Source organism: Gadus morhua, chromosome 16 (genome assembly GCF_902167405.1).
Source record: "Gadus morhua chromosome 16, gadMor3.0, whole genome shotgun sequence".
NCBI lineage: Eukaryota > Metazoa > Chordata > Actinopteri > Gadiformes > Gadidae > Gadus > Gadus morhua.
The window spans coordinates 22,228,410-22,253,644 of record NC_044063.1 but is presented as its reverse complement, the minus strand read 5'-3'; the positions used below and the strand labels follow the sequence as shown (position 1 = coordinate 22,253,644).

Genomic DNA, 25,235 nt, shown 5'->3' with positions numbered 1-25,235 from the left:
AAATCGTACAGAACGAAAATAAGGAAATATGTGTGTGATGAGCAGTATTTTGAAAACAGTTGCTAGTCTGGGACATGTGAACAGGCATCATGTCATCAAATGTTTTTTCCTTAACGGGTTTGGTTCTCCAAGTAGCCCAAACACGAAGGTGAGTTCTACAGTTTTACCAAAACAATGAACAAGTGTTGTGAATGAGCGAGTCACCACAAGGTTCCTGACGTACGTAATGACTCCATTTGGTCTCCATTCAACCGTCTTGTTTAACAAAATGAAGCTCAACCGAAACATCGGTCCCGAAAAGCCGTTCAGATTTGAGTGATTGGGTAGTGCTTTGTTGCCATTGGACAAAAATCAGGTCTTCAATAATACCATGTGGACAGCTAATCAAATCTGATCCCTAGTTATTAACATATATGGCTATTGCAAAGAATAAAAAAAAAGTTTTGTTCTAAGGAAAATAATGAGCTTGAAAATCATTTACAGATTTGAAACATTGGTAGGGTCTTTATTGTTGTGACTTAGCACCAAATAAAAAAACTGTGAATTCTTGAAGGAATGTATGCACATTTGGTTAAACAATCACCAACAGACTCCACTGCAGTACGAGGAAATTACTCACAAAGTTGCACAACAATGAGTTCAGAAACACATTTTGAAAATAAAGTGCCATGATGGATAAGATGCAATAATAATCAGAATTGTTTATTGGAATGTTGCTAATCACATTTCCTTCAAAATTTGAAAAAAAAAAACATTCTTCAAAAGTACTTTTTTTCCGTGTGGATTTTACTATCTGGGTTTTAAGGTGCAGAGAAATCAAGACACAAACAAGAGGTTCCTTACGCAACACATCATTAAAACTCATTCAATTAAATGAGTAAACTGACCTTTCATTGTTCTCTTATACTGTTCTATTGCTCTTTGAGGGCACACATTACGGCTTGAACATATTGAAAAATGTAGCAGAATAATTGCTCCATAAGGCAGAGATCCGTGTGTGTGTGTGTGTGTGTGTGTGTGTGTGTGTGTGTGTGTGTGTGTGTGTGTGTGTGTGTGTGTGTGTGTGTGTGTGTGTGTGTAACTCGAGCGGAAGGTAAAGAGCAGATGTGAGTAAAGATATTGGTCGCCGTGTATAAATATAAATATCAACAAGTTTCAAGAAACGACTACAGAGCATCTAAAAAGGATAACAGTATCATTAACATTGTAAACGCAAACATTCAGAGCAATCACAATACCATTGGCACAAGTGAACAGCAATTGCAGAAAGAGGAATATTCATTGTATGGGATTGCATGTATGCACTAGCCTGGTCTTCTCAAAGTCTTTGTAAGGCATTTCACATGAAACATCTCCTACAAGATAGAACTAAATGAATCACTTTTTTTCCTTACAAGCAAATTATTTGATTGAATAAATAGGACAAGGCTTCACGATAGGCCAACAAGCGACAGAACACTGGAATACAGAAACACCAGGGGTTGGATGGATGGACTTTGGAATGTTGGACTGAAGCTCGTCTGCTCCTCACAGGCCTCAGCAGCCTTCCTTTACCCACGAGCCCGTCCAATCGCAGGCCTTGAGACAGCAGCACTAGATGATGCTCCATTCAAGTTGATCTTCTAGGAAAAGTGAATCACACTATTTCTACAATCCATTATTCCTGCTCCTGCTGGACCTCCGCAGAGAAAACAAGTAATGACTTGTGTGGTAACGGTAGTCCCTATGAAGATGGAAAGAAGGAACTTCATCGAAACATCCTGAAATACAAATGAATCAACAGACATTTAATCTATCATAACAGAAGCCTGGTACAGTACAGAGACCATCAGTGATATAATGCTGGTACAGTACAGGGACCATCAGTGATAGAAGCCTGGGAGGGTACAGTATGATAGATGGTCAATACAGCTAGCTGGAGGTGGAGAGTGCAGCACACAGCAATCCATGATTGTATCTGTGGAGAAGAACTGGAGGTGAGAAGCTGCTTATGCTCACATCATGGACGGTGGGCTCACAGATGGACCTGAAACCTACAGCTTGGTGCTGATTTTAGAGGACAGGGGGCAGAGGCGACCCCCTTTGTAGCATATCTCCAGGCCCAAATATGGGAAAGATGTGGGACTACATCGTACTTCAAAAACTCTGATGTGCACTGCTGTTGCGGTAAGGTGTGAAGAGCACCCGAGGTTGGTTTGCTTTAAGATGGGGTTTCAGTGAGCAGGAAGAGGCTGTGTGCATGCAGGAAAACCTGTACAGTACACTTCTTCCAAGGCCAATACTTCAAAGCCCAGTTGGAGATGTCACGTGAGCTGGCATTGTTGGTCTTCCTCGTCAGTTGGTCTTCCTCGTCTCTGTTTTCCAGTGTCCAAAACGGCTCCACACTGCTCCAGCAGCTTTCTCATACTGAACCCTGCCCCACAGCCCTCACACCGCTGGGCCCTCTGTGGTCTTGGAGAGGCTCTGCAGCAGAATCCGCTGGAAGTCTTCCTCTGGGATGTCAGGGAACAGGAACTCCAGGAGAAGGTCCAGAATGCAGTAGAGCAGGTGTCTGCAGGAATACAATCAGAAGTTAATTATTGATTACTGATTGACAGTTTAAATAGAGAATGGTTATGAGAAGACATGTTTGTAATCCGATGCATTAAAAACATGCCCTTAAGTAATCACCCTTTATTTACTCAGACTTTACTCTGATTATGGCCAACAATGAACGTTGTCCCCTAATGTTTGACATGCAATGTAGCCATACTAAACAAAACCACTGGAAGATATCCGTCTGAATATGTTTGACCCATCCTTTCTAAACGATATATTGTAAACCGCAAGCCAATAAGCACTATTAAGGGGCCCTTTAGTTCAGAGCCATGTGAAATCCCTGCTGTACAGTGAGAGCAGTTAGAGTGGTGCCTCAAACACACGTTATATACCGTTAGTCCCCGTCACTAGCACCTGATCTTATCCAGACATTAGGAGCTGTATGTGAGAATGCCAACGTCTTAATCAGTTGGACCTAAAGACTTTCCCTGCCAGCTCCCCAGTACAAAGTGTGTGTATATGTGTGGTTGAGCCCGTGTGAGGGTAGAGCATGAAATTTTCTGGAGGACTCAGTGACTAGATCCTGTTCAACAGATGGCTTGAATTGTACTGACCTTTCTATATGATCGGTGCAAAATATCGAAGTTGACATCAACACAAGCAGTGGGGGTTACAGACTGGTCGTGGTCTCATCCAGCTTCTTGGATGTGCTGTAAGCAAACATCCAGCCTCCCCAAGCTCTACCCCACCCTCCATCTCCCATCCCTTGAAACAGCTTATGACTCCAGCTTGAGACGGTGCTTCTCCCTGCATTGTCAGTCCCGTTCACGGTCTTCTTAATGTACAAAAGACAAAAGAGTTCATGTGTTTCTGAAGCGGAAGGTGATGCACGTGCCTGAGCAAGGAATCCTAACATGGGGGTCCATCACATCCCTTGAGATGAACCAAATCAGAGGCTGAAGTTGGGAGGTCTTTTGGTTGAAGATCTCCCCAGAGATGTACAACACATAACAGCTGAACCAGATGTTCTACGGCAGCAGTGGGGAAGGCATAGCGGATGTAGACCTGAGCTTCTGTCAGCTGGGACAAAACGCCGAGAACAGAGTGTCTAGTACGGTGCATACCGGGAGGAATCCTTCAGGCAGAACCAGCAGATAGAACACCATCAAACAGCTGCTGGACGTAATTTAGTCAACCTCAAACCAAGTAAGAAGATCAGACTCCAGAATGAAGCAGGGCTGAGTCCCCCCGGCTTGTAGCCAGTACTTATACGGCCCTTCAGATCACACGCTTCAACAGTCTACACATGTTGGCCTCGTGGGACTGTATGTGTGCATTCATGTAATGTTGGGAGTGGCTTTGAACGCCTAAATCCAAACTCAATGGGTGTGTGCACGTGTGTTTGTGCCTGCGCATGTGTGTGTGTGTGTGTGTGTGTGTGTGTGTGTGTGTGTTTTGGGGGGGGTTCTACGATGTAGTGTTTTAGTATTGTGTGAGTGATCGTATCATTTATAAGGGGTTGGTTGTGAGGCATATCATTGATATTCAGGTCTGTCTTTGTGTTCATGTGTTCCTGAGCTCACCTGTTGATGTAGGGGTCTTGAAGGGAGTCCAGTGCCGTCTTCCAGCTCAGTCTGTACTTGTCAGAGCCAAGCAGCTCCGACACCAGGTCTGCCGGAAAGAAGAGGCAGAGGCTCAGAGGACGACCAGACCTCTCCTCGGCGTGGGGCTGACAGGGCGACGGTCAGCCCTGGGCGTTGGCCTGTCTGAATCTGAGTGAGTGCTGGTGTTGGTGTATAGGGGAGTGGGAGTACTGGTCGTACCTGGCACCACTCCCATCAGTCCCAGCAGGGCCTGCTGTCGGCTGTGGTCCCTCTCCAGTGGGGTGCGCAGGGGCCAGGGCTCGGCGGGCAGGACCCCCCCTGGCCAGACCGCCTCCTGGATGATCTGCAGATATGTCACCCAGTACTGCATACTGGTCAGGTTGGCCACGCTCACCTCCAGCCACCTGCAGGATAGAGCAGCACATTACAGCTCCAAACCAGTTTGGGACTGCCCAAACCAACACCCTCAGACAGGCTCTTTATACAACATATGGAACACATTAGTGTCTAATTATGACAAGGTATGATACAACTAAACATTGAATTGACCCCAAGCTTAATTCTAAAGGCTGTGCACTGGAACACAACTCTATAGTTACCAAAATAGAAATAGATTTGAACATGAACAGAAGGTTCATGTTCAGAACATCAAGGTACGACATATACATTTAAAATGCAAGACAAACAGAAACACAAAATAAATGTTTTTCTAATTGTATTTGAAAGTATGGAAAATGATATGGCCATTGATGTGTGGACATATTGCTGTCCAGTGTCCAGAACACCACCAGACAGCAGCCATGAGAGACTATAGAGAAACAGCGCACGTTGTGGTAATCAAGAGGGGAACCTTTTATTCAATCTCTAATCTGCAAACAAACTCTTCCATCCTTTCTTTCTCCTGGCAGCTCAGCCTTGCCCTCTTGACAGCAGTCGTCCCATACCTCATCAAAGGGCCAAGACCTCATTCTGCCAGTAAGGTATGGTGTAGTATCATTGTCAGGGTCTCAACATTTTGGTCGTGAAAAAAGCACGTCTAAACTAGCACACAAGCAGACAGAAATGACAGAATCTGATCCCTGGTGGTTTGAACCCTGAAGTATTCTGCGTTCCGTCAACAGTGAGGAACACAAGGTAGAACATCTTTCGGCCCGTGTAACATCAAATGCATGTACACAAATGCCTCTTAAGGAGTTGAAATGGACGTTGTCCTTTGCTGAAGCGATAATACACAGGACACAACATGGGCAACAGGTCAGCCGGAGTGACTAAAGAGAGGCGGCCTTGTGCCGCCAGGCGCCATCCCGGGGGGACGAGATAAAGTCTGCTTGGTGAAACATTTAACACTGTGCAGATGCTGTTGTATAACATCATTTCAAACCACAGCCTAACTAGTAAAACAAACAAGGGGCTGCCTTTGGGGCCAGGAGGAGGGCCTCTCCTGGATCTGGTAATCCCTGTTCCACCAGCCTCACCGCATGCTAGCCACAAGTCAGTAGAAGCATTTTATCTTCACTTTGTTTCCCCTTTTTTAGACAGTTTGACAGGGTTTAGTCTGGCCATGTATTTAGCGGAATGAACAGGGAGAGGACATAGTGCACCTGCAGGATCCAATAAAAAGGTTCAGAACATTGGGTACCTCGCCAAATTAGGACTCCAAGATGCTTAACTGAGGTGTTTTTTGGCTGATAGGAAACAGCATCCCACGGAGGGGCTCCTTGTGTTATCTGTAGAGGACTAAACTGCTGCCAAAGAGTTAAAGTCAGGCTCACCCTCTCTGGTTTATGAGCTTGGACACACACACACACACACACACACACACACACACACACACACACACACACACACACACACACACACACACACACACACACACACACACACACACACACACACACACACACACACACACTTGATAATTGTCCGTTCTGCCAGTCGTAACAACGTTTATTTGGGTCAAAGCGGTTTAAAAGCTCACAGGTGGACCATCTCTATGTCATCTCTAGGTTCATCTCCAGGGTCATCTTCAGGGTTAGCTAGATAGCTAATATGGTATGTGGGATTTACCTTGAGATGGAATCAAGGTGGCTACTTTCTCCTAGACTTAGTGTGCTTTCCATCTTCACTCTAAAGTCCATATCACCAGTATATCTCATTACAGACTGGCAGCCCAAGCCAAGGCTGCACACATGGCAAGAAAGCTTAAGACATTTCTCAAAAAGCATGGAGAAGGTCCTAATAAAAAGTACAGCATTGCATGCTTCTCCTGGGCTTCTGTGGCACCCCACCACGGCGATGGGGCTGCTTCCAGAGCCCTGAGCATCACCACTACCTTGCACTCGCATTCCTCTGCTGCTGCAGAAAATGTCTATGCAATCACTTAATGTGCGCTGCTGCTGGAAAAGGATCTGGCCTAATGGACATTAAGAGGTAGCCTGGAAAAAGTGACATGAGGTTTGAGGGGGAGAGAGCCAGAAGCCAACGTTAATTTGGACAAGTGATTGAATCAATTCATAGATTGTCTGTGACTCAGTCGAAGAAGAATGTGTACAAAGGGGCTGGCATCTAAGCTAGAGCACTTAAATAATCCATCAACTCGTAATTCTAAGTATGGGTCTCAGACTGGGTCGAAGCGCTGATACCTTCTGGCTGACTGAGGTCTGTGAGGGTCGCTGCTCGTCCTATCCATCCCCACTCATTGTTTCCTAATGAGAACAATGCAAGGAAAAGGTATACCTTTCCAATTCCAATAAGAGCCACATGTTAGAATAAAATCACACAGCCAACCTTCAAATATGAGCCCAATAAGGCTGTGTACACCCTCGCACGGCACTCTTCTAATCGTGTCCACTTGAGGCTAAGCACATAAACCCAGAGCCATCAGCTGCAGTAAATATAACGGGTATAAATAGATTGCTTAAAGAAAGCACACTGATTTTCCATACAGTTATGAGGTAGTAAACGTGAAAGGGTTTCTCAGAAGATGAATATGCCGGGGGCAGGGGGCATGGAGCGTCAAGGGCTGATTATAGTTCCACACCGACACAACGCAAGGACCATGCAGACGCTTCGACACAGTCGCAAACCCGTTCTGTTTCTCTGTCAGGTTATAGTTAGTGGACCGATTACAGCGCTCGCTGCTGTGTCGCCTCGACGCAAGGTTACAATTTTCGGGAGCCGCACGTCAGGCCCTTGCGGTGGACGCAAGGAGGGTCCGTAAACCCCCTTGCGTTGCTTCGACGTGGAACCATAATCAGCCCTTCAAGAGGATTACTTCTTTCTTAAACATACTTGCACGCAGGCGTTGTGTACTGAGATCCTAGTACCCGGCTAGTTGAACACAGTGGGTGAAATAGACTTGCGTTTGACTTTAGATTCAGGCTGAGGATTTGTCTAGTGTGGGCTCCTTGTCGCGTGAAGGAATGCAGAGAGCCCTCAGTATCCAAACACGTTCCAGGACGAATTTCAAGCTCACTGACACCAATTGAAGTAGTATACTAGTCAATTAAATCAAATTACTGGACTTTCAATTTGTCAAGGACAGCCCGGACAAAAGGCCCTTCCTATTTTATTTTTCAGTGTGAGTGGATGAGACAGATGTTGCGTCAGAGTAATGGTTCAACATAGCTATCCACGAACCATTGCCACAAGTCCTGCACACTGTCCAGGAGGGCCAGTGTCAGTAGGATACCTCATACTCTAGTGCCAACAGAGTGCCACCACGCTGCTTCCTCCAAAAGGCTTGATGTTGCCAAGGGATTGTGGGTGACGAGGGTTTATACATTGATAGTGGGATTAGAGAATTTTAGGGATTATGAATAGCAAGGGAACAAAATATATTCCTCAAGCAAATTGGGTTTATTGTCCTGCAACGTTTCATGTGCTGTAAACCAAATAAAGTTTTTGGTTTTTTGGCATCACCATTTAGGGCAATCAAAGGCCAGTATCTCCAAGTCGAGTTTGGGCTAAACTAAGATTTCAGTTAGCAGACGGCTGATGGGATACCAGTGTCTATGCATGTCTGTCTCTCCAGAGACAGAAGAAGACCGGAGGGGCCTTTATAGGGCCCCCGGGGCCAAGGTGAGCATGGGTACCAGACACCAGAAGGCCTCCAGTGAGCAAGGCAATGAATTCCTCCTAGAGCCTTTTGAAGAATCAGTGTGTATCACTTATCAAGCTCGTTCTCTCGGACCCCTGATAGCATCTAGCGGCAATGAGCCAGGAAGCTAATTTTAGCGTCAGTGTACGCAATATTAGAAGCAGGCTAATCTGTGACCGGCAACACTGGGTGATTCTGCAGCACCTTTCCTGTCCTCTCAAGTGGCCGGGCCGACCAGGCTTCACTTCGGCTGGACAGCTAATGAGGCTGGGGGGCTAAATACGGAAAAATTAATGAGAGCCGGATAGGCCTTAACCGATGGCCTTCCAGAGGAGGGTACAGCATGTTCCATAAGAAATCTCACTGCCCCCCAGAGTGACACAGGGATGCACTTATTCAACAGTAAGCCACAACCTAGAAATTTGAACCACATAAAGTTCATTCAAAAGTGAAGTTCAAATGAATTGAGACATCAACAATTCCAGCGACTCAAAGGTCATATCATCGCAGCAGGGGAACATCTGTGCCCTATCACCAAGAGAGTGTCAGAGGTCATTAAGTTACCTGTTTCTAACCCTTCTATCGTCTAATAAGGCTGACAGATAGCTAGTTACTTATGTTAAGGGCAGACATCTTCCACATCCATTCTACCGTCATATCCCGTAATTAAAACATACATACATCCACCAACTGCTACAGAGAAGCATTCAGCCGATCTGAAGCTGAATGAGTGAGTACCCTTGTGTACAGCCTCACTCTTCTTCTGTCCATTTCGTTTTACATACACCTAACAATTCAGTGGTCACACGGTTGTTTCAGCCTGCAGACCCATATGCCCCCAGCCCAAACTAAACAGCATCATTTAGAGGATGGTAAAACCCCTGCCGGCCCTGGACCACTGGGGCAGGGCTCTGTGTTCTTCTGTGTGGGTCACTAACACAGAGGGTAGGAGAAAAGGAGCGAGGGGGGAACAGTGTCACGAAAAGGAGATGATGTGAGAGTCCGGGGATGGCAACAGGAGAGGGGTTGATGACGGCTTAAGACCCTCCATCTTCCAGCTATCCTCACTTTAGTCATCGGACTGTTGTCAGGGACTTGCACTGATGCCCCGAGTGTATGTGCATTAGGAGGGCATTTTGGGAGTAAATATAAGAGTGAGGTCACGTCTGCATGACAGCGGCAATAGTGGAGGGAGTGCGAGTCCAAACATGCCCCCCCCAATGGACCTGGTCTCCCGTCTGTCTACATTTCAGCAGAATACACAAGAACATGGAGACCCTGCATCTGTGTCTGATAACCTTTGCTCCAATCATCGTCAAGTCACAAGTGTGACTTGTGTCTTTTGGATTCTTAGTGCGGAATGTTCCATGGCTGTGTTATTACTGGCTCTATTAGGGACTGTGTGAGTGCCTGCGTGCGTGTGTGCATGTGTGTGTGTGCTCATCCGATCTCTTTCACAGCAGTTCACCTACAACTTGGAGTGTGACACTGTTTGGTTGAGCTGTTTTCCAGAAAACTGCAGCCCTTTCTGACCAGGCATGTTCTCAACAGGATGGCCCTAGTTTCAATTAATGCATGGCCAAAAACACTTGACTCTGGTAGAGGGCCTGCTTTATTAACAATCTGTCTCTGAGCGGTAGACTTGGATAAGGTTTCACATGATTGAAGCATCTCCTGTGCCTCCCGCTGAAAGAGACAGTGAACTCCTGGTTAAGGTGGAATTATCTTAAAGAGCCAGTTAACCCCCTGTTTCAACTGAGGTTAAAAATAAATAAAGATTTGGTTACGACTGAGTGGGTCCAACATTTTTAGTACCGTCGTTATTTAACCACGCTAAAAATGGTGAAAAGTTCTATAAAAGCAACAGAGAGACCGTGCTACCAAAAACTTGCCCATCGGGCCTATCGGTTCCCACCGATAGGCCCTAATGAAGGATAGCACGGCCACACATAGAAGCTGTGGCCTCGGCACCGTCAGCCCCGCTAAGTATAGAGAAGGCCCCTTGATGCCCTCCTGCTGAGTCTCCTTAACATAGCCTCCCCATGGTCACATTGATAGTGCCTGGTTGGGGGTGGCACCCATGGGAACACGAAGTCAAGAGCACTGGCCACATGTCCAGTTTACTAGCAGAGTGAGCTAAACCTGTCTGTGACAAATGCTTGGTAGGGACAGAGATAAAGCTGCAGCAGCAGAGGCCCATGAGCTCACCTACTGCCCTTTAGAATTAAAGAACATGAATGATCATTTATCAGGGGTCAGGTAGCACAATAAGACAGTGGAGGATGAAGGAAAGAGGAGAATACCTGATTGTTAAAATTTTGTTGGACTCCAACTAAAAACCTAAATGAAATGCAGCGCTAGACACACAACAGGATGGAGACAGAGGTATGGCCGCCGAACCCCGGTCTGAAATAACATGTATCTTTATCCACTACTGTACATAGGCCAGAGCACACCCCCACATTTTTTCCATGGCTTCTTCAGAATGGAAAACCTCGTAAAAGCACTCAAGTAATCCAGAGGCGGTGATTGTTGGAGTGGACAAGATGGCATTCCAGTATTGTTGACGACTGTGTGAATGTGTGTACGAATGGTTGCAAGTCGCTTTGGATACATTTCTATGCTAAATTCCTGAAATGTAATTGTAGTACTGTATATCCACCGTGTCTTTCTGCCTTTACACAAAAGTATGAAGCACTGCAAAGTCGAAGAGAGAAAGCACCTGATCTACAACCTAGTCCTAGAAATAGTGGGGCAAATCAAGGACCCAAAAAAACACGTTGTTCCTGGGTTTCTCGATTAACAACATTTTCATCGCCATTCTAGGAACAGAGCAGGACATTAAGACATGTATTGATCGTTTAATTAACTTAAATGATTCAGCAATGGATAGAGGTCACCGAACATTTAAACTTTTTGAGTGCATGGTGTATTACCAAAGCATACACCATGCGTTGGTGTATACTTTGGTCACTTTAAAACATGCAGGTCAGGGGAGCCCGGGTGGCCCACGGTAGAGTGCGTACCATATAGGCTCCGCCCTGAACGTAGCGACCTGGATTGGATTCCTGCCCGTGGTCCTTTGCTGCAGTTCCTCCCTTATATCTCCCATACCTTCCTCTCTATCTCACTCTATGATAAAGCTTAAAAACCAAAAAAGGTTTGCATCTTTATTCATCGCAACTTGCTACACACCACAATTCCTCTTCCCTACTTCTAAAAAGGAAGGAGGAAGGTTTGCCTACCCAGAATCAGTTTTGTTTCCTACAAATAGTTTTCGTGGTGTTTGCAGTCGTTGTGTGTCATGGCCATGGCCTTGGTTTCAGCGGAGGTGCATAAAGTGTTTCAGTAAATCATAGGTGCGTTGAGTTAGTCTTGGGTGGATGTCAGTACCACATCAGCGCTGGCTGGTTTCCAGCACTGGTTCCTCCCCCAGGTGCCCGCGGAGGCCTCACCTGTCGATGAGCGTCCCGAACAGCATGCGCACCGTCCGCTGGACGTTCTCCGTGCACAGCCAGCCCCACTGGCCCGCCATCAGCAGGCACACGATGCTGAGGGCCGGCTCCGCCAGCGCCATCTCACACCCTGCAACACACGCACACAACAAACGCACACACAACACACGCACAAGCACACACAGACACCCTTTCCTTAATTATTTTGTTGGTCCTCACTGGGTGTCATTTTGGTCCAAGGATATAATGACTTGGGGAATGAATATATTTATGACAATACTATATATAATAATAATAATTAATATTAAAAGGGTTATTCAAAGCTAGAGACAACCTAAATCTTGATGACTGTGTCTCCAGTTTACCTGTAGCAGTACTGCCATCTAGTGGTTCCACTCACTGTGTACATGGGTGAGTGCTCTAGCTGCTAGCATATATCTCAGATTAAGAGAGTCAAAAGAAAAACCCTGTTCTCTTTAATGAAACAAGGAAACAACCTTTTTTCTGTGGTATTCCAGTGGGGAGGGGGAAGGAGTGCAGCTCAAAAAAGAGAAGTGCAAAAGCTCTAAGGCAAAATGAAACCAAAACAAATGATTGTAAATATAAAATAAGTCCATATTTTTAATCATCCATCCTCCATCAGATGTCACAGCATGAAACCGCCAAAATGGAGATTCTTTATACATTATATATCAACTAACTAGTTATAAATCATTTACTAATGATTTGTTTATGATCTTGTCAGGATTTACTGTTGATAATGAATAGTTCATCATTAACTAAAGGTTTATGAATGACCTATGACCGAAAGTTATGATAAAGTGTATTAAAGTAATAAATATGCACAGTAGAAGTCCTCCTGGTAGATACCCGTGAGACCAGATCATTAGCAAGAGATATTGTGGACCCCTCATCAGCAAACGCTAAATAGTATATAATAGATATATTAACACATACAGTGAGCATTTGAATGGCAGTAAAGTTGTTCAAAATGAAATATATACCGCCTGAGCAAAAGGATGGGACAGAATCTGCAATGCAGATCAGTGATATCTAATAATATAATATTGTGAGGTTACCAGGCTGGGCCCGGGGTGTGGCCTTGGGTCTGCTGTCCACGTGGACGCATGGCTCCCCTCCTCTGACCTGTCCACCGACGCCCCACTCAGGCTCGGGGCCCTCCTGTCCCGTCAGCAAGGCCTGCAGGCGGGCCAGCGACATGCCGCTGAACATCTGCCAGCACGGGGTGGGGGGAAGGAGGAGGAGAGGAAGAACCTCAGCACAGGTCTGAACTTTTCACAACTGAGGATGGCAAAATGACAAGAATCAACCTTTCGTTTTCTTCTTAAGCCCTTTCGGTGGTTACCAACTAATGAGGTCCCGAGTTCATTAATTCAGACTCAAAGAAGGAACCCACTGTATTTCATTTCCACCCCACTGCTACAACCCCAGCCTACTGTAAATACGTACCGTGTTGCTCTGCTCGAAGCAGAACGTCACCCGAGGCCTCAGATCAGAGCCATTCACATAGGGGTTGTTTTTGCTGGAGAATCTTAGGCGAGACCTGAGTACATATGAATTATATGACTAGGCTAAAACAAAACACAACTGTCTTCAGCTTATTTGTACCATGTGGCAATCTTTACTCTGTACCTCAAGCAGTAACATAATAATGTTTCTATGTTATTTCTGTGACTTGTTTTATGATAGTCCTCATGTTATTATATTCTGGAGAAGCTGTATAAGACATGTTATGAAAGGATCTTCTTTTCTTCTACCTGTTCTTCTTGTCAGGGTTCATCTTTCCGCTATCCATCTCTCCCTCGTTGTCCTCTGTAGGGCTCTGGGGTTCTGAGCGGGGGGGGAACGCCGTCTTCAATGTATCCACGATGGCATTCACCACAATCTGCACACATACCCACACTTTAGACAACACAACCAGCCAGCATTCAGGCCAGTAAAGGCCAGTACAGGCCAGGGGTCTCATTTATAAAACTGTGCGTGGGATCGTTACTTAAAGTGTACGTACGCCATGCGTACGCATGGGTCAGAGTTTGCTTAGGGCTGCCCCCATTCTCCCGTCAATTTGTTTTTTTATAGATCCAAACCTTGCCGTGGAAAGTCACGTACGCCAATTTCAGCCCCGTTTTGTGCGTACGCAACGGTTATAAATGAGACCCCAGGTCAGTAATGGGAAGGGAGTGGCGGGGGGATTCAGTTGGTTGCTATCTGCAACCTTATCAATAGTTGCTACTAAATTCTACACACTGGACCTTAAAAGAATTGCTACAGTGGGATGCATCCACTGTGTTTTAACTTAAAATCACACTTCCGTGAGACATATCAACCCATAAACTTTGACTTAATCTCTGCATGACAAATTATACCTTGTCTATGCGAGACACGATGAAAGGTTTCTTGACGAAGGCAATCCGAGCATCTGTGTTGAGGGCCAGAAACTCCTGCATCTCCTCACTGTTTGCAGCTTCATGGATGGAACAGAGATGCTGAAAGAAGTGGGAAATCAAAGAAAATGCTGGTGAGTTTGGTGTCAAAAGGAGCAATTACCAGAATATGTGAATTATCTCTCTATCAAAATGCCATGTTTATTTATTTATGTTTATAAAAACGTTTTTCTATTGCATTGAATCATTGATTCCTTGACTTAAACACTCAAAACCAACATTATACAAAGATAGCAACAACAACCTTTAGAAAAGTCTCCAGCAATCCTTTTCTGGCTTCAATCTTGTCGCTGTCCATGTTTCCAAATGGCATGTCAGGAAATATCTTCTTTGGTCCTTTTACACCTTAACCAGAAGCAGAGCTTATCTTCCATAATGTGGAAACACCATGTAAAGAAAACATTACACAGCCATGATTTCATAGACTCCAATAAAAAAAAAGACAACTGAAAATGACTCGACTAATTAATCAAATAAAGCATTGAAAGGTACTTTTTAAGGGTGGTGAAAACTAACACAAACTGTGTTTTATAAGTATAATCTAATTGCGCTGCATATATTCCACAGAAGGTCCTGCTGTCAAGAGAAAACCGGTGGGGAGGTGTGTGTGGCGTGAGGCTTCTCAGTGAAGCAGCTCTCTTGGGGTAACTTTGACTAAACGTGTACCATACATTTCTTCAACAAGAAAAGGCTGCTCCCTGCCAAAGCGTTTGTTGTCTTATTCCCCGTCATGCAGCACAAGGGGACCATAGCAGGGCCGTGGGAGCCTACCTTTGATGAGCTTCCGCAGTTCCTGTTTCTCTTCCAGGCGTGTCTGGAGGTTGAGGAACTCGCTGTAGCGTCTGTTGACCGTGTGGTAGGCCACTGGCTGCCCGGCCCCGGGGCAGTCCGCGGGCCCGGGGCCGTCCCCAGGCCCCTGGGCCGAATCCCCCTCCTCACAGCCTGGCTGGAGGCAGGCCGCCGCCTCACAGTACACCACCGTCTCGTACTGCCACACACACACTTGCCTGAATCAGCACCCTTACGGCCGTGAGCCGCTCACACATGCAGACACACGTGTTTCAACGGTGCTCACAATAACAGAATGTTCAATTAGCGATTGAACATGCTTGTCTCTAGTCTGTTGTCCATTGCATAGTGCTACCTTGTCAAACATCATAATAAAACTGCATATTGCTGCATTCAGTGTGACTAATCTAAATACTGTCAATAATAGTACTGCTCTTACATTTTGATAGATAAATATAATATGTTCATACATTTGTATTATGTCCGTGTTATGCTATCAATGCACTGGCTCAATCAAACCAGTGCAATGGAAACATTCCCATTGCATAAAAAAATATCCATTAACTATCAACCTCCATTATCTAGTAATATGACATTTCCTGCATGGCTCTGCCTACTTTGATGGTGTACAGGGTGGAGGTTCGTCTACTATGATGGTGTAGAGGGTGGAGGTGGGTCTACTATGATGGTGTAGAGGCTGGAGGTATGTCTACCTTGATGGTGTAGAGGGTGGAGGTGTGTCTACCTTGATGGTGTAGAGGGTGGATGTGTGTCTACCTTGAAGGTGTACAGGGTGGAGGTGTGTCTACCTTGATGGTGTAGAGGGTGGAGGTGTGTCTACCTTGATGGTGTAGAGGGTGGAGGTGTGTCTACCTTGATGGTGTAGAGGGTGGAGGTGTGTCTACCTTGATGGTGTAGAGGGTGGAGGTGTGTCGACCTTGATGGTGTACAGGTGGAGGTGTGTCTACCTTGATGGTGTAGAGGGTGGAGGTGTGTCGACCTTGATGGTGTAGAGGGTGGAGGTGTGTCGACCTTGATGGTGTAGAGGGTGGAGGTGTGTCTACCTTGATGGTGTAGAGGGTGGAGGTGTGTCTACCTTGATGGTGTACAGGGTGTAGGGGTGGGAGCCGGTGCCGCGGTGCTCCTTGGCGGTGATGGTGCCAGTGATGCGGAGGTTCTGGATGAGCACCGGCCCCTCGGGGCTGCTCAGCGGCTCGAAGCTGAAGGAAGGCCGTGACGAGGGCACCAGCGAGGCGATGGCGGGGGCCAGCTCATTAGGGGTCCCCGGGGTCCCCGGCGCCCCCTCCAGCCCCAGGAACAGCTCCCTGGCAGGGTTAGTGGATACAGGGCTCCCCACCGGGTCCGGCAAATGGAGGTTGCGGGTGGGGCCGGGAGAACCCTGTGCCGGGCGCAAGCAGGAGGGCCCACAGCCGTCGACCTGGTCTAGCGGCTGGGAGTGTAACAAGGCCTTAGGGCCCATCTCATCGACGTGGCCGGGGTCAACATCCAGGTCGAGATCTAAGCAATCGGTTGGTGTGGCGCATTCCCGGGGCAGATCAGACTGGCTGCCCTCTTGCCCATCCGTGATCAGAGAGTCTAAAGAGTCCCGCTTATAGTCGGCCAAGGGCGACTCCAGGTCAGAGTCGTTCTCCTGGTAGAAAGGGTTGGACTTACACGGCCTGACGTAGTTCCTCAGGAACCGACGACAGTGTTCCACCTCCTCTATGATGTTCTGAGGGCTGTACAACTCAGAGTCCACTGTGTCGCAACTGACCGAATGAAGCTTGTCTGTGGTTGTGTCTGTGTCGCTGGCTGAATGGGTGTCCACCTCTGAAGCCACTGCGTACGAGGGGGACACTGACATTGTCTGTTCAGTGGGTCGGGGGGCTGTGGTCTCTTCCTCCTTCGGTGGCACTTCTGAGCGAGCAGACGGTGGAGCAGATGGAGGCACTGGCGGGACAGGCGTGGAATGACGCTGAGGGGGCTGCGCTGATGAGGACTCTACGGGCTCTGCAGCGAGGACTGATGGGGAGGTGAAGAGTTGAACCAGGAGGACGTTGAGCCAGTCCGGCTCAGAGACTTTGGTGAAGAACGGGAGAAGAACGTTGCAAGTAATGAGTTCGCCCACCACAAAGCGGCCAGTGGTGCTCTCCAGGTTGGGTGGCGGAACCAGAGAGTGCAGGAGCAGGTCCACCACCGCCCGGGTGTAGTTGTGCTCCACGGCAGCACTCTTCACCGCAGGGTGAGGTGGCTCCAGCTCTGTGTAGACCTTCCACAACCTGTCGCTGGCGTCGCTGGGCTGCTCTGCTACCAGCTGCGTCGCTCTGAGGAACTTCTGCAGGTGGCCACCATAGAGGTCCAGCAGCCTCTCGGACAGGGCCTGGAGCACAACAGATAATCATTCAGAATAGAAATGTGGTTTAAATCTTTTCAGCAAAGTGCCTTCATGTTTTAATGTATTTTATAAAAGCCTTAATTAGATCATCATAATCAAAAGACTCAGTAACGCTGATGTGACTATACAAACCAAGTACCTTCTGATCAACCAATCTAGCACGTGTCTTCAGTTCCATTGCCATGGAGATCATGGCTTCGTGCACATCTATTTCAAAAGCCCTCTCGGTGGATATGGTGGAGTACCAGGAGGAGACAAAATCCCTTATGATCTTCATGACTGTGTTCTGAATCTCCTGATCCAACTGTTCCTCATCCTCCACAGATGAGGAAATCTTAAACAAATCAAACGAGAGTGCGTTTTAGAAAACACAAGACATGCAACCCTCCCACTATACATAAATACATGGATCAATTGTACATGATCATTGGCAATAGGATACACAGTTTAATTAAGCACATTGACTATCACACCCTGTCATTATATAATCCAATATTCACATGATTTATTACTGCAAACTTATACAAAACATTTTATCTTAAAAGTATGACTTGTTGAATAAAAGCTCCCTGAAGTGGGGAGACCCATGATTACAGAGTATTTGGAGGGGGCTAAGAAGAAAGAGACTGGAAAGACCAGAGAAGGGGAGAGGGCTGAGAAGAAAGAAGTGGAGTAGAGACTGGAGAGACCAAACCCTTTTACCGGATTCAGGCTGATGAACCTCTCCAGGTGTACTAGGCTGTTGGACTCAAGGACCGCTTGCGATCCAAGCCAGCCCCCGAGTACCACAAGCAGGCTGGTGAACACACACAGCAGCCAGATGTTGACCAGGAGGTGGAAGAGAACAAGCCAGGCAAGCAGAACACCAAAGCCTAATAAGCTTCTCCGTCCAAGTACTTCTGCCATGGCTGCGACCGTCTTATTTAACGCTGTTGTATTTGTGGCGCGACATTCGTTTCAGAGTAGACCTTGAATGAGATGATTAAGACAGAGACACACCGCAGTGCGTTAATGGAGGTCCACAGATTACTCCCTGCTAGAGCAATTAGAAGAGCAGATCGAGAGACGCAAAACAGTAAACGAACGTTCACACAAGTTATAATAGAAGATCAAGACGCAAACTTGATCCTCGAGACCCCATGAAATAATAAGCAGAACATATTCCCGCGGACTCTCCGCTACAACCAGCAGCATCATGTGACTGGTGCTACTGGCGTCCTGTCAGCACCACCCTGGGTATCCAGTAGCAGGACTAACTAGCCTGGTATTCGGGTATGGATATCAGCCTCCTCTAGTGAACTGCTGATACCACTTTGCCTGAAGCTCAACCACTCAGATAACTGTAGGTGGACATCGGCCATCATGATTATATGATGGCTCCAAACCTTATGCATAATGTCAGTGATCAAAACGTGCATTTCAATGGATTTCTGAATAAGCCTTAATCCAAAGGGTAAATGTCAACCTTACCAAAGTCAGCGACGATGTAATCAATCAATCAATCAGTGAAAGACAGTTAATGAGAGTCAGAAACATGTCGGCTCGAGGTGTGCCGAGCTTCGTTGATCGTTTTGACAGCGCCATCGCTTTGTTTACTTCCGCTATCGTGACGTAAGATGAGCCACAATGGACGCAGCTGACGCGGTGTTCCCAGGCGCACCGCGCTACCGCGCCGCGGAAAAACAAGGCAGCTGATCCATTGAGGCTCATCCTACTGACACACACACGCACGCACACGCACGCACACGCATACGCACACGCACACGCCACTCAGCCCGGGTGCCTCGCCGTTAATGGTAGCGCAGCAGGTGTTTGTATTTCCATTATGTTTGTATAAAATTAAGGCGCGGTGCAATTCCATACAAAGTCAATGCAATGTTGTTGCATTGGTTGGAAGCGAATTTTTCGGATTTTCCCCGGCAAAGAACCTGGTTCACGCGGAATTCGTACTCGTGCGAACAGTTCGCTCTACACTTTGCTGACACTATTGGACTCCAGTGCATCCTAAAGTCCAGTCACAGGTCACACTGGACTCCAGTGTATCATAAGGTCCAGTCACAGATCACACTGGACTCCAGTGTATCCTAAGGTCCAGTCACAGATCACACTGGAGTCAACTGTATCCTAAGGTCCAGTCACAGGTTACACTGGACTCCATTGTGCCCTATGGTCCAGTCACAGGTTAAACTGGACTCCAAACCTGTGCTGGAGGAGATAAGAAAGGAAGCATAGTCCTAGGACTACTAGGAGGACCACAATATTATGACCAATACAATGTTGCATTGAAATAGTCTCTCTCTCTCTCTCTCTCTCTCTCTCTCTCTCTCTCTCTCTCTCTCTCTCTCTCTCTCTCTCTCTCTCTCTCTCTCTCTCTCTCTCTCTCTCTCTCTCTCTCTCTCTCTCTCTCTCTCTCTCAATTTACTCATTCAGTCTATCATCGAGCAATCTTAAATTACACTTCTGACCATAGCTAAGAATCCCCTTAAGATGATGGGGGTGCTGTTACACATTAACTACAGTTTAGTTCCTTTGAAAGACTAATCTGGTCAATGATCGCAATGTTTTCCCACAGAAAAAAAGTTGAATGACACCAGTCCTCGCAGGATGCTGTGATAACGTCTTTCTTGGAAAGAACTGGCCATACAGAGATGTTACAAATTAGAGACTTCCACTCTGCTTTTTGTTGTTTCATGGTGTGGGTCTATCTGCTTTAGATTAGCCACTATCTAGAGACTGGAAGAGATAGATGAGTATCACATCTCCTGAATCAGACATTCAGGACATGTTTAAACAACATGTTTAAACCTTTTATTAAGTAGACATTTTTCAAATAAAGCCATCAATATCATTTGAAATATCAAGGAACTAAGGACATGGTTACAAACCTAATCTAGTCGTGTTAAGGATTAACAGCATTAAACATTGTTGTGTCAAGGCAAGTATTCTTTTAAGCCACTTAACTCACTATGTTTTGTTTGGCAACGCTTAAAAAAGGGAAGAAAAGGTCTGATATTAGAGGATAGCGGAAATGAGGTATGCCGGGGATACGACAAGCTCACTAATCTAATTTGTTCAGAGTGGTTGCATCTGGAGCTGGTGTGGGAACATATTTCCAGAGAGGACCTGGGGTGACTCATTAAACCTTCCTATACCCATGCACCATGTGTGCTGGCCAGTCCACCTGAACCTGCAAGGACCGGTGGAAGCATGCCCAGCTCTTTGACCACTTTCCAGACGTTCCCTCTGCCAGCGGTGAGTTGAACATCTTTAGGCACACAGGTTGTCACCAAACGCCATTAGTGTTATTTATTATGTTAGCATCACCTTTTCTGTGAATGATCTACTTGTATACAATACTCATCAGTGGTATATAATTGCACGTAACATAATTGTAAGTAGTACTCATCAATGCCTACATTTGCATTGTATATGAAAGGAAGGCAGGAAGTGTTGAATATGTATACATATTTTTAATCCACTAAATAGCTTTTATACTCCTTTGCTTTGCTTTTTCCTTTGCTCTCTGGGGCAAGTTGAAACATAACCTTGTGTACCTTAGGTTTCCTTTCCTACAGATGGTCTCAGTGTCCATAGCAGAAAGAAGGCCTGGACCTCCATGCTCAAGATGATCCCCCATCTGTGCAAACTATGTAAGTATTTACAAAACAAATATCAATTAATCTGAATTGCTGCCTTTGTGGAATTATCCCCATAGAAAACAATGTTCACTGCACATATTGTGACTTGGTGAATATGGCTGCATAATTACAAAAATGTAAACGTTTGTTTTGTACCATTATGAATGTACTGGGAGAAAATATACTTCTTAAGATAATGAAAAAGTGGATGTTGGTCAGGGTACAAATATTTACACGTTAAACTGAATAACTAGTTTGAATTGTCTTGGCAGTTCCTCTGGTTGTAGTGGGAGCCATTGTTTTCGCCATCACTGGGAGCATTGGGGACCCTTTGGTTGAGTGCCTTCAAGACGCAGACTACAGTGAGCTTGTTGCTATTGTGGATAAGGGTCTCACTCCCACAAAGACTCCTCATCACGTAGCTATCATTGGTGCAGGCATGGCTGGACTGACCGCTGCAAAGTTTTTGCAAGACGCAGGACATAAGGTAATAAAATAATAAACATGAATATTATATATTTTTACTGTAGCACTGTGCAGTATTTATTTACACTTGTTATACCACATCAGGTTTAATCTTTAACGAGTTTCACTTTTTGGCCCTCTGGCAACAAGGTGACCATATTGGAAGCCAGTAACCGCATTGGTGGACGTGTGGAGACGTTTAGAAACCGAACAGAGGGGTGGTATGCAGAGGTTGGTGCTATGAGGATCCCCAGCTTTCACAGGTAAGTACGCTGCAGAGAACTGAGCCGAACCAATGTGTGCTCATCTCAGTTCACTCTGCACAGACTGGATCAACTAATTCCTACTAACTTATAAAGTTAGTTATTGGTTTAACATGAATCCCAAGTGTGTTCTACCAGCAAGTGACATGAATCAAAAGCGTCTCTAATTAATCTTGAGGTGTAACCCCATTCTTTGGCTTTGAAAAATAAAATAACTCGGCATGGGTATCAGGTTGTTACAGTCATGTGATGTGCTCCACAGAATTCTGCTTTCCTTGGTGGCCAAACTGCCAATCTCCTTGAACCACTTCATTCAAGAAGACATCAATACCTATTACCTAGTCAACGGCATCCTGCAGAAAACCTACGTGGTGGAGCAGCTCCCGGATATTCTCAACTACAACCTATCGGGAGAGGAGAGGGGGAAGTCTGCCTCCCAGCTCTTCAGTCAGGCACTGAGGAAGGTACGTCCTCCCCAGCAACATCAGGACATCATCACTTATGCTGTAACTAACCGTCCCAGATCAGTCGAGGACACCGCAGTGTAACAGGTCTATTAAGCCATGACTTAATTAGTGTCAATATTTGATCAATTGTAACCAATTTATTATTATTTTTTTAAAGAGGATTAAAACCATTATTGTTGTCAGGTGAGGGATGATCTAAAGATGATGGGCTGTAGTGCCATGCTTGACAAGTACGACTCCTACTCTGTTAAGGTAAGGAGAAAATGATTTAATTTACTGAGTGTTCAGGTCACAATCGTAGCACTGTGTGACGTAAACAAAATGCGTCCCTGAGTGGCTGGTTTGACTCCTCTTCGAGGAGTACCTGGTGAAGGAGGGGAACCTGAGCCGCAGTGCCCTGAGGATGATCGGGGACATCCTGAATGAAAACAGCCTCTTCTACGCATCCCTGACGGAGATGCTGTTTGTTCAGGCCGACATCAACGACGACGTTGAGTAAGGGAGAAGACAAGAACACAGGGAATGCTGCTACATGATCAAACAATTCGTGGAATAGTCGGTATTCAAGCATTGTATAAAATTGCCCAGATTACGGCAAATGCAGCTCACAGTTTACAGTAGTTGCTTTACTTGAACCATTCACTATACTCTGTGTAGATGAAGGCATGGTGGGCTGCTCATGAAGCTCCTTAGGGATCAGAGTTAGGCTATTAGCATAGTCCGGTTTTGTCATTGCAGTTGCTAATACAAATCTAAATCTAAATTGATGTGAAATGGTCTGTTCTTCAGGTACTATGAGGTGGCCAATGGTTTTGACAACCTCCCCAATACCTTCTACCAGCTGTTGAACGCCACCCTTCACCTCAACGCCAAGGTCAAGCTCATCGACCAATCGGCCGGGGGCAGCGTGACGGTGTCGTACCAGGACGGCTCCGCCCTGGCCAGCCTGACCACGGACTACGTGCTGGTGACCGCCACGGCCAAGGCTGCGCTCTTCATCGACTTCCTGCCCCCGCTCTCCTCCCACAAGATGGAGGCGCTGCGCTCGGTGCACTACACCAGCTCCACCAAGGTGGTGCTCAGCTTCAGCCGTCGCTTCTGGGAGTCGGAGGGCATCCGGGGCGGGAAGAGCGTGACCGACCGGCCCTCCCGCTTCATCTACTACCCCAGCCACGGCTTCCCCGGCACGGCCGCCGGCGCCCTGCTGGCGTCCTACACCTGCTCCGACGACTCCACCTTGTTCCAGGGCGTGGCGGAGGCGGAGGTGATGGCGCTGGTTCTGGACGACCTGGTGAGGATCCACGGGGAGGACATCCGGCCGCTGTGGACCGGGGGCCTGGTGAAGAAGTGGGGCCTGGACCCCTACAGCCTGGGGGCCTTCGCCCTGTACACGCCTTACCAGCAGGTGGACTACGCCGCTGAGCTCTTCCAGAGCGAGGGGCGCGTGCACTTCGCAGGCGAGCACACGGCCGTCCCCCACGGCTGGATCGAGACCGCCATGAAGTCTGCCCTCAGGGCCGCGCACAACATCAACCAACAAACTCTTTAGCCACCGGGCTAACGGCTACAACATTTAGGATTCAGAACCTGGATCTCCACCACTCTTTTCAGCAAAGTGCCTTCATGTTTTAATGTATTTTATAAAAGTCTTAATTAGATCATCATAATCAAAAGACTCAGTAACGCTGATGTGACGCCTGTCCCCATTAAATATTAATTGTTCATTTCATTGAGTTACTCAGAAGTTAATAATTCTGTTTCACGTGGAGCATTTCAATGTATTTATGGTAAAGGGGAGAACCTAAATGTCTACTCAGCCCCTGTGAGGGGAGATAGAAGGTATGGGCGGTACAACAGTGGAGCAGTTTGGTAATGTGGTGTATATTGTAACATGGCTGACAGGAGAAAAAACCCTGGGTGGTAATCAGTGTTAATGTTTAATAAAGGCCTTAATACATAGGGAATACAAGGGGACACTTTGACAGTTGTAGATTTTAAGGTAAAATGTCAGCAGAATGTACAACATAAAGACACATTAAACAATGCACAGTGTGGGGGACTCTTCTTTCCATCGGGAGATATGATCCACATCATCTTCTCCGAGGTTCCAGGCATATTGAGTGCATGTCCAGCTTTCCATCCCATTACAGGGTCCTAGACACCCTTTTCTCTTGAATTAACAGAAAGAGGTTGCGTCCTTGGCATGCTCAATGAGCCCCCTTCTGAACCATCTGTGTGAAGCGGTTGGTGATGGTCAGAGTGGTGTCGATGAAGCGCTCAACACAGTTCACCAGGCAAGTCTCCGTCCGGCTGTCCAGCTTCGAGCCGGGGCTGTCTATACACTTGTCCCAGCAGACGTCTGTGAAGTTGTGCACCTGCAACCAATGCGAACAGCACCATTAATAAGAATGAAGAGCACAAATAATAACAATGAAGAGCACCATTAATAAGAATGAACAGCCCCGTTATTTAGAATGGACAGCAATTCACGACGTCTTCCTTCAAAAAAGGGTCAAGACACATTGCAATCGCTTTATATTACGGCACCCTTAAAGCTGCAATCTGTTTGGCTCCGTTCGACCCCTAAAGTTTTTTTAAATTGTGTTTTGTTTGAGGGCATTGTCTTGCCTGTTTAAAGACGGAGGCGGGCTTACTACATGCGGCTAGCCCTGTTAAAGATGGAGGCGGGTTTACCTGAGCCTGAAACTGGGCTTTCTGCTGCTCGATGGCGATCATACGCTGCAGCTCCGCCGCCTCTGCCTTCTCCGATGAGTTATGATCGTAGCTGTCCATCGTGTGGAGGTGTCCGGTCGGTATGTGAAGTAATTCAGGTTCCCAGTATCAAGACACACTCCAACGGTGAGGCTGTTAGCGGACGACCTTGTGGACCGGAAGTACTCGCTGACGCAGTGAACTACGCGGATCTACAAACATATCTCAACTGTCAACATTGAGCGAACTGTAAATTATCCTTTGTTAATTCCTATATTATTAACATATTTACGTTTCCAAGCTCAACTGTGATTGATCAGATTCGATCACCCTAATTATGTGCGT

General features: G+C 46.5%; 3 protein-coding genes across 4 annotated transcripts; 1 reads left to right on the top strand and 2 right to left on the bottom strand.

Annotated features, from left to right (window-relative positions):
* Positions 1 to 481: 481 nt before the first annotated feature.
* On the bottom strand, positions 482 to 18,955 carry snx19b (sorting nexin 19b). 2 transcript variants are annotated; one of them, XM_030381526.1, is made up of 14 exons: positions 18,816 to 18,955; positions 18,048 to 18,313; positions 17,485 to 17,679; positions 16,047 to 17,330; positions 14,933 to 15,149; positions 14,406 to 14,506; positions 14,084 to 14,203; positions 13,475 to 13,602; positions 13,167 to 13,260; positions 12,776 to 12,929; positions 11,697 to 11,826; positions 4,362 to 4,546; positions 4,122 to 4,209; positions 482 to 2,551 (listed from the first exon to the last, which is right to left on the bottom strand). In XM_030381526.1, the coding sequence occupies exons 2-14, from the start codon at positions 18,249 to 18,251 to the stop codon at positions 2,428 to 2,430; spliced, it is 3,024 nt and encodes a 1,007-aa protein (XP_030237386.1). In that variant the 5' UTR covers positions 18,252 to 18,313; positions 18,816 to 18,955; the 3' UTR covers positions 482 to 2,427. The 2 variants fall into 2 exon arrangements, with proteins under 2 accessions (XP_030237386.1, XP_030237387.1); XM_030381527.1 differs by lacking the exon at positions 18,048 to 18,313.
* Positions 18,956 to 20,229: 1,274 nt separating this feature from the next.
* Positions 20,230 to 24,223, top strand: il4i1 (interleukin 4 induced 1). The gene is made up of 8 exons (XM_030381457.1): positions 20,230 to 20,597; positions 20,905 to 20,995; positions 21,256 to 21,470; positions 21,599 to 21,711; positions 21,974 to 22,175; positions 22,362 to 22,430; positions 22,537 to 22,673; positions 22,968 to 24,223. The coding sequence occupies exons 1-8, from the start codon at positions 20,553 to 20,555 to the stop codon at positions 23,725 to 23,727; spliced, it is 1,632 nt and encodes a 543-aa protein (XP_030237317.1). The 5' UTR covers positions 20,230 to 20,552; the 3' UTR covers positions 23,728 to 24,223.
* On the bottom strand, positions 24,097 to 25,165 carry timm8b (translocase of inner mitochondrial membrane 8 homolog B (yeast)). The gene is made up of 2 exons (XM_030381460.1): positions 24,873 to 25,165; positions 24,097 to 24,553 (listed from the first exon to the last, which is right to left on the bottom strand). The coding sequence occupies exons 1-2, from the start codon at positions 24,969 to 24,971 to the stop codon at positions 24,386 to 24,388; spliced, it is 267 nt and encodes an 88-aa protein (XP_030237320.1). The 5' UTR covers positions 24,972 to 25,165; the 3' UTR covers positions 24,097 to 24,385.
* Between the last annotated feature and the right edge of the window lie 70 nt (positions 25,166 to 25,235).

Coding starts and splice junctions, on each gene's coding strand:
- snx19b (XM_030381526.1), bottom strand. CDS start 18,251: ATGGCAGAAGTACTTGGACGGAGAAGCTTATTAGGCTTTGGTGTTCTG. Junction 17,331..17,484: donor CTAGATTGGTTGATCAGAAG/GTACTTGGTTTG, acceptor GTTGTGCTCCAG/GCCCTGTCCGAGAGGCTGCT. Junction 13,261..13,474: donor AACCCTGACAAGAAGAACAG/GTAGAAGAAAAG, acceptor ATATGTACTCAG/GTCTCGCCTAAGATTCTCCA.
- il4i1 (XM_030381457.1), top strand. CDS start 20,553: ATGCCCAGCTCTTTGACCACTTTCCAGACGTTCCCTCTGCCAGCG. Junction 20,996..21,255: donor CCCCCATCTGTGCAAACTAT/GTAAGTATTTAC, acceptor TTGTCTTGGCAG/TTCCTCTGGTTGTAGTGGGA. Junction 21,471..21,598: donor TGCAAGACGCAGGACATAAG/GTAATAAAATAA, acceptor TCTGGCAACAAG/GTGACCATATTGGAAGCCAG.
- timm8b (XM_030381460.1), bottom strand. CDS start 24,971: ATGGACAGCTACGATCATAACTCATCGGAGAAGGCAGAGGCGGCGGAG. Junction 24,554..24,872: donor AAGCCCAGTTTCAGGCTCAG/GTAAACCCGCCT, acceptor CATTGGTTGCAG/GTGCACAACTTCACAGACGT.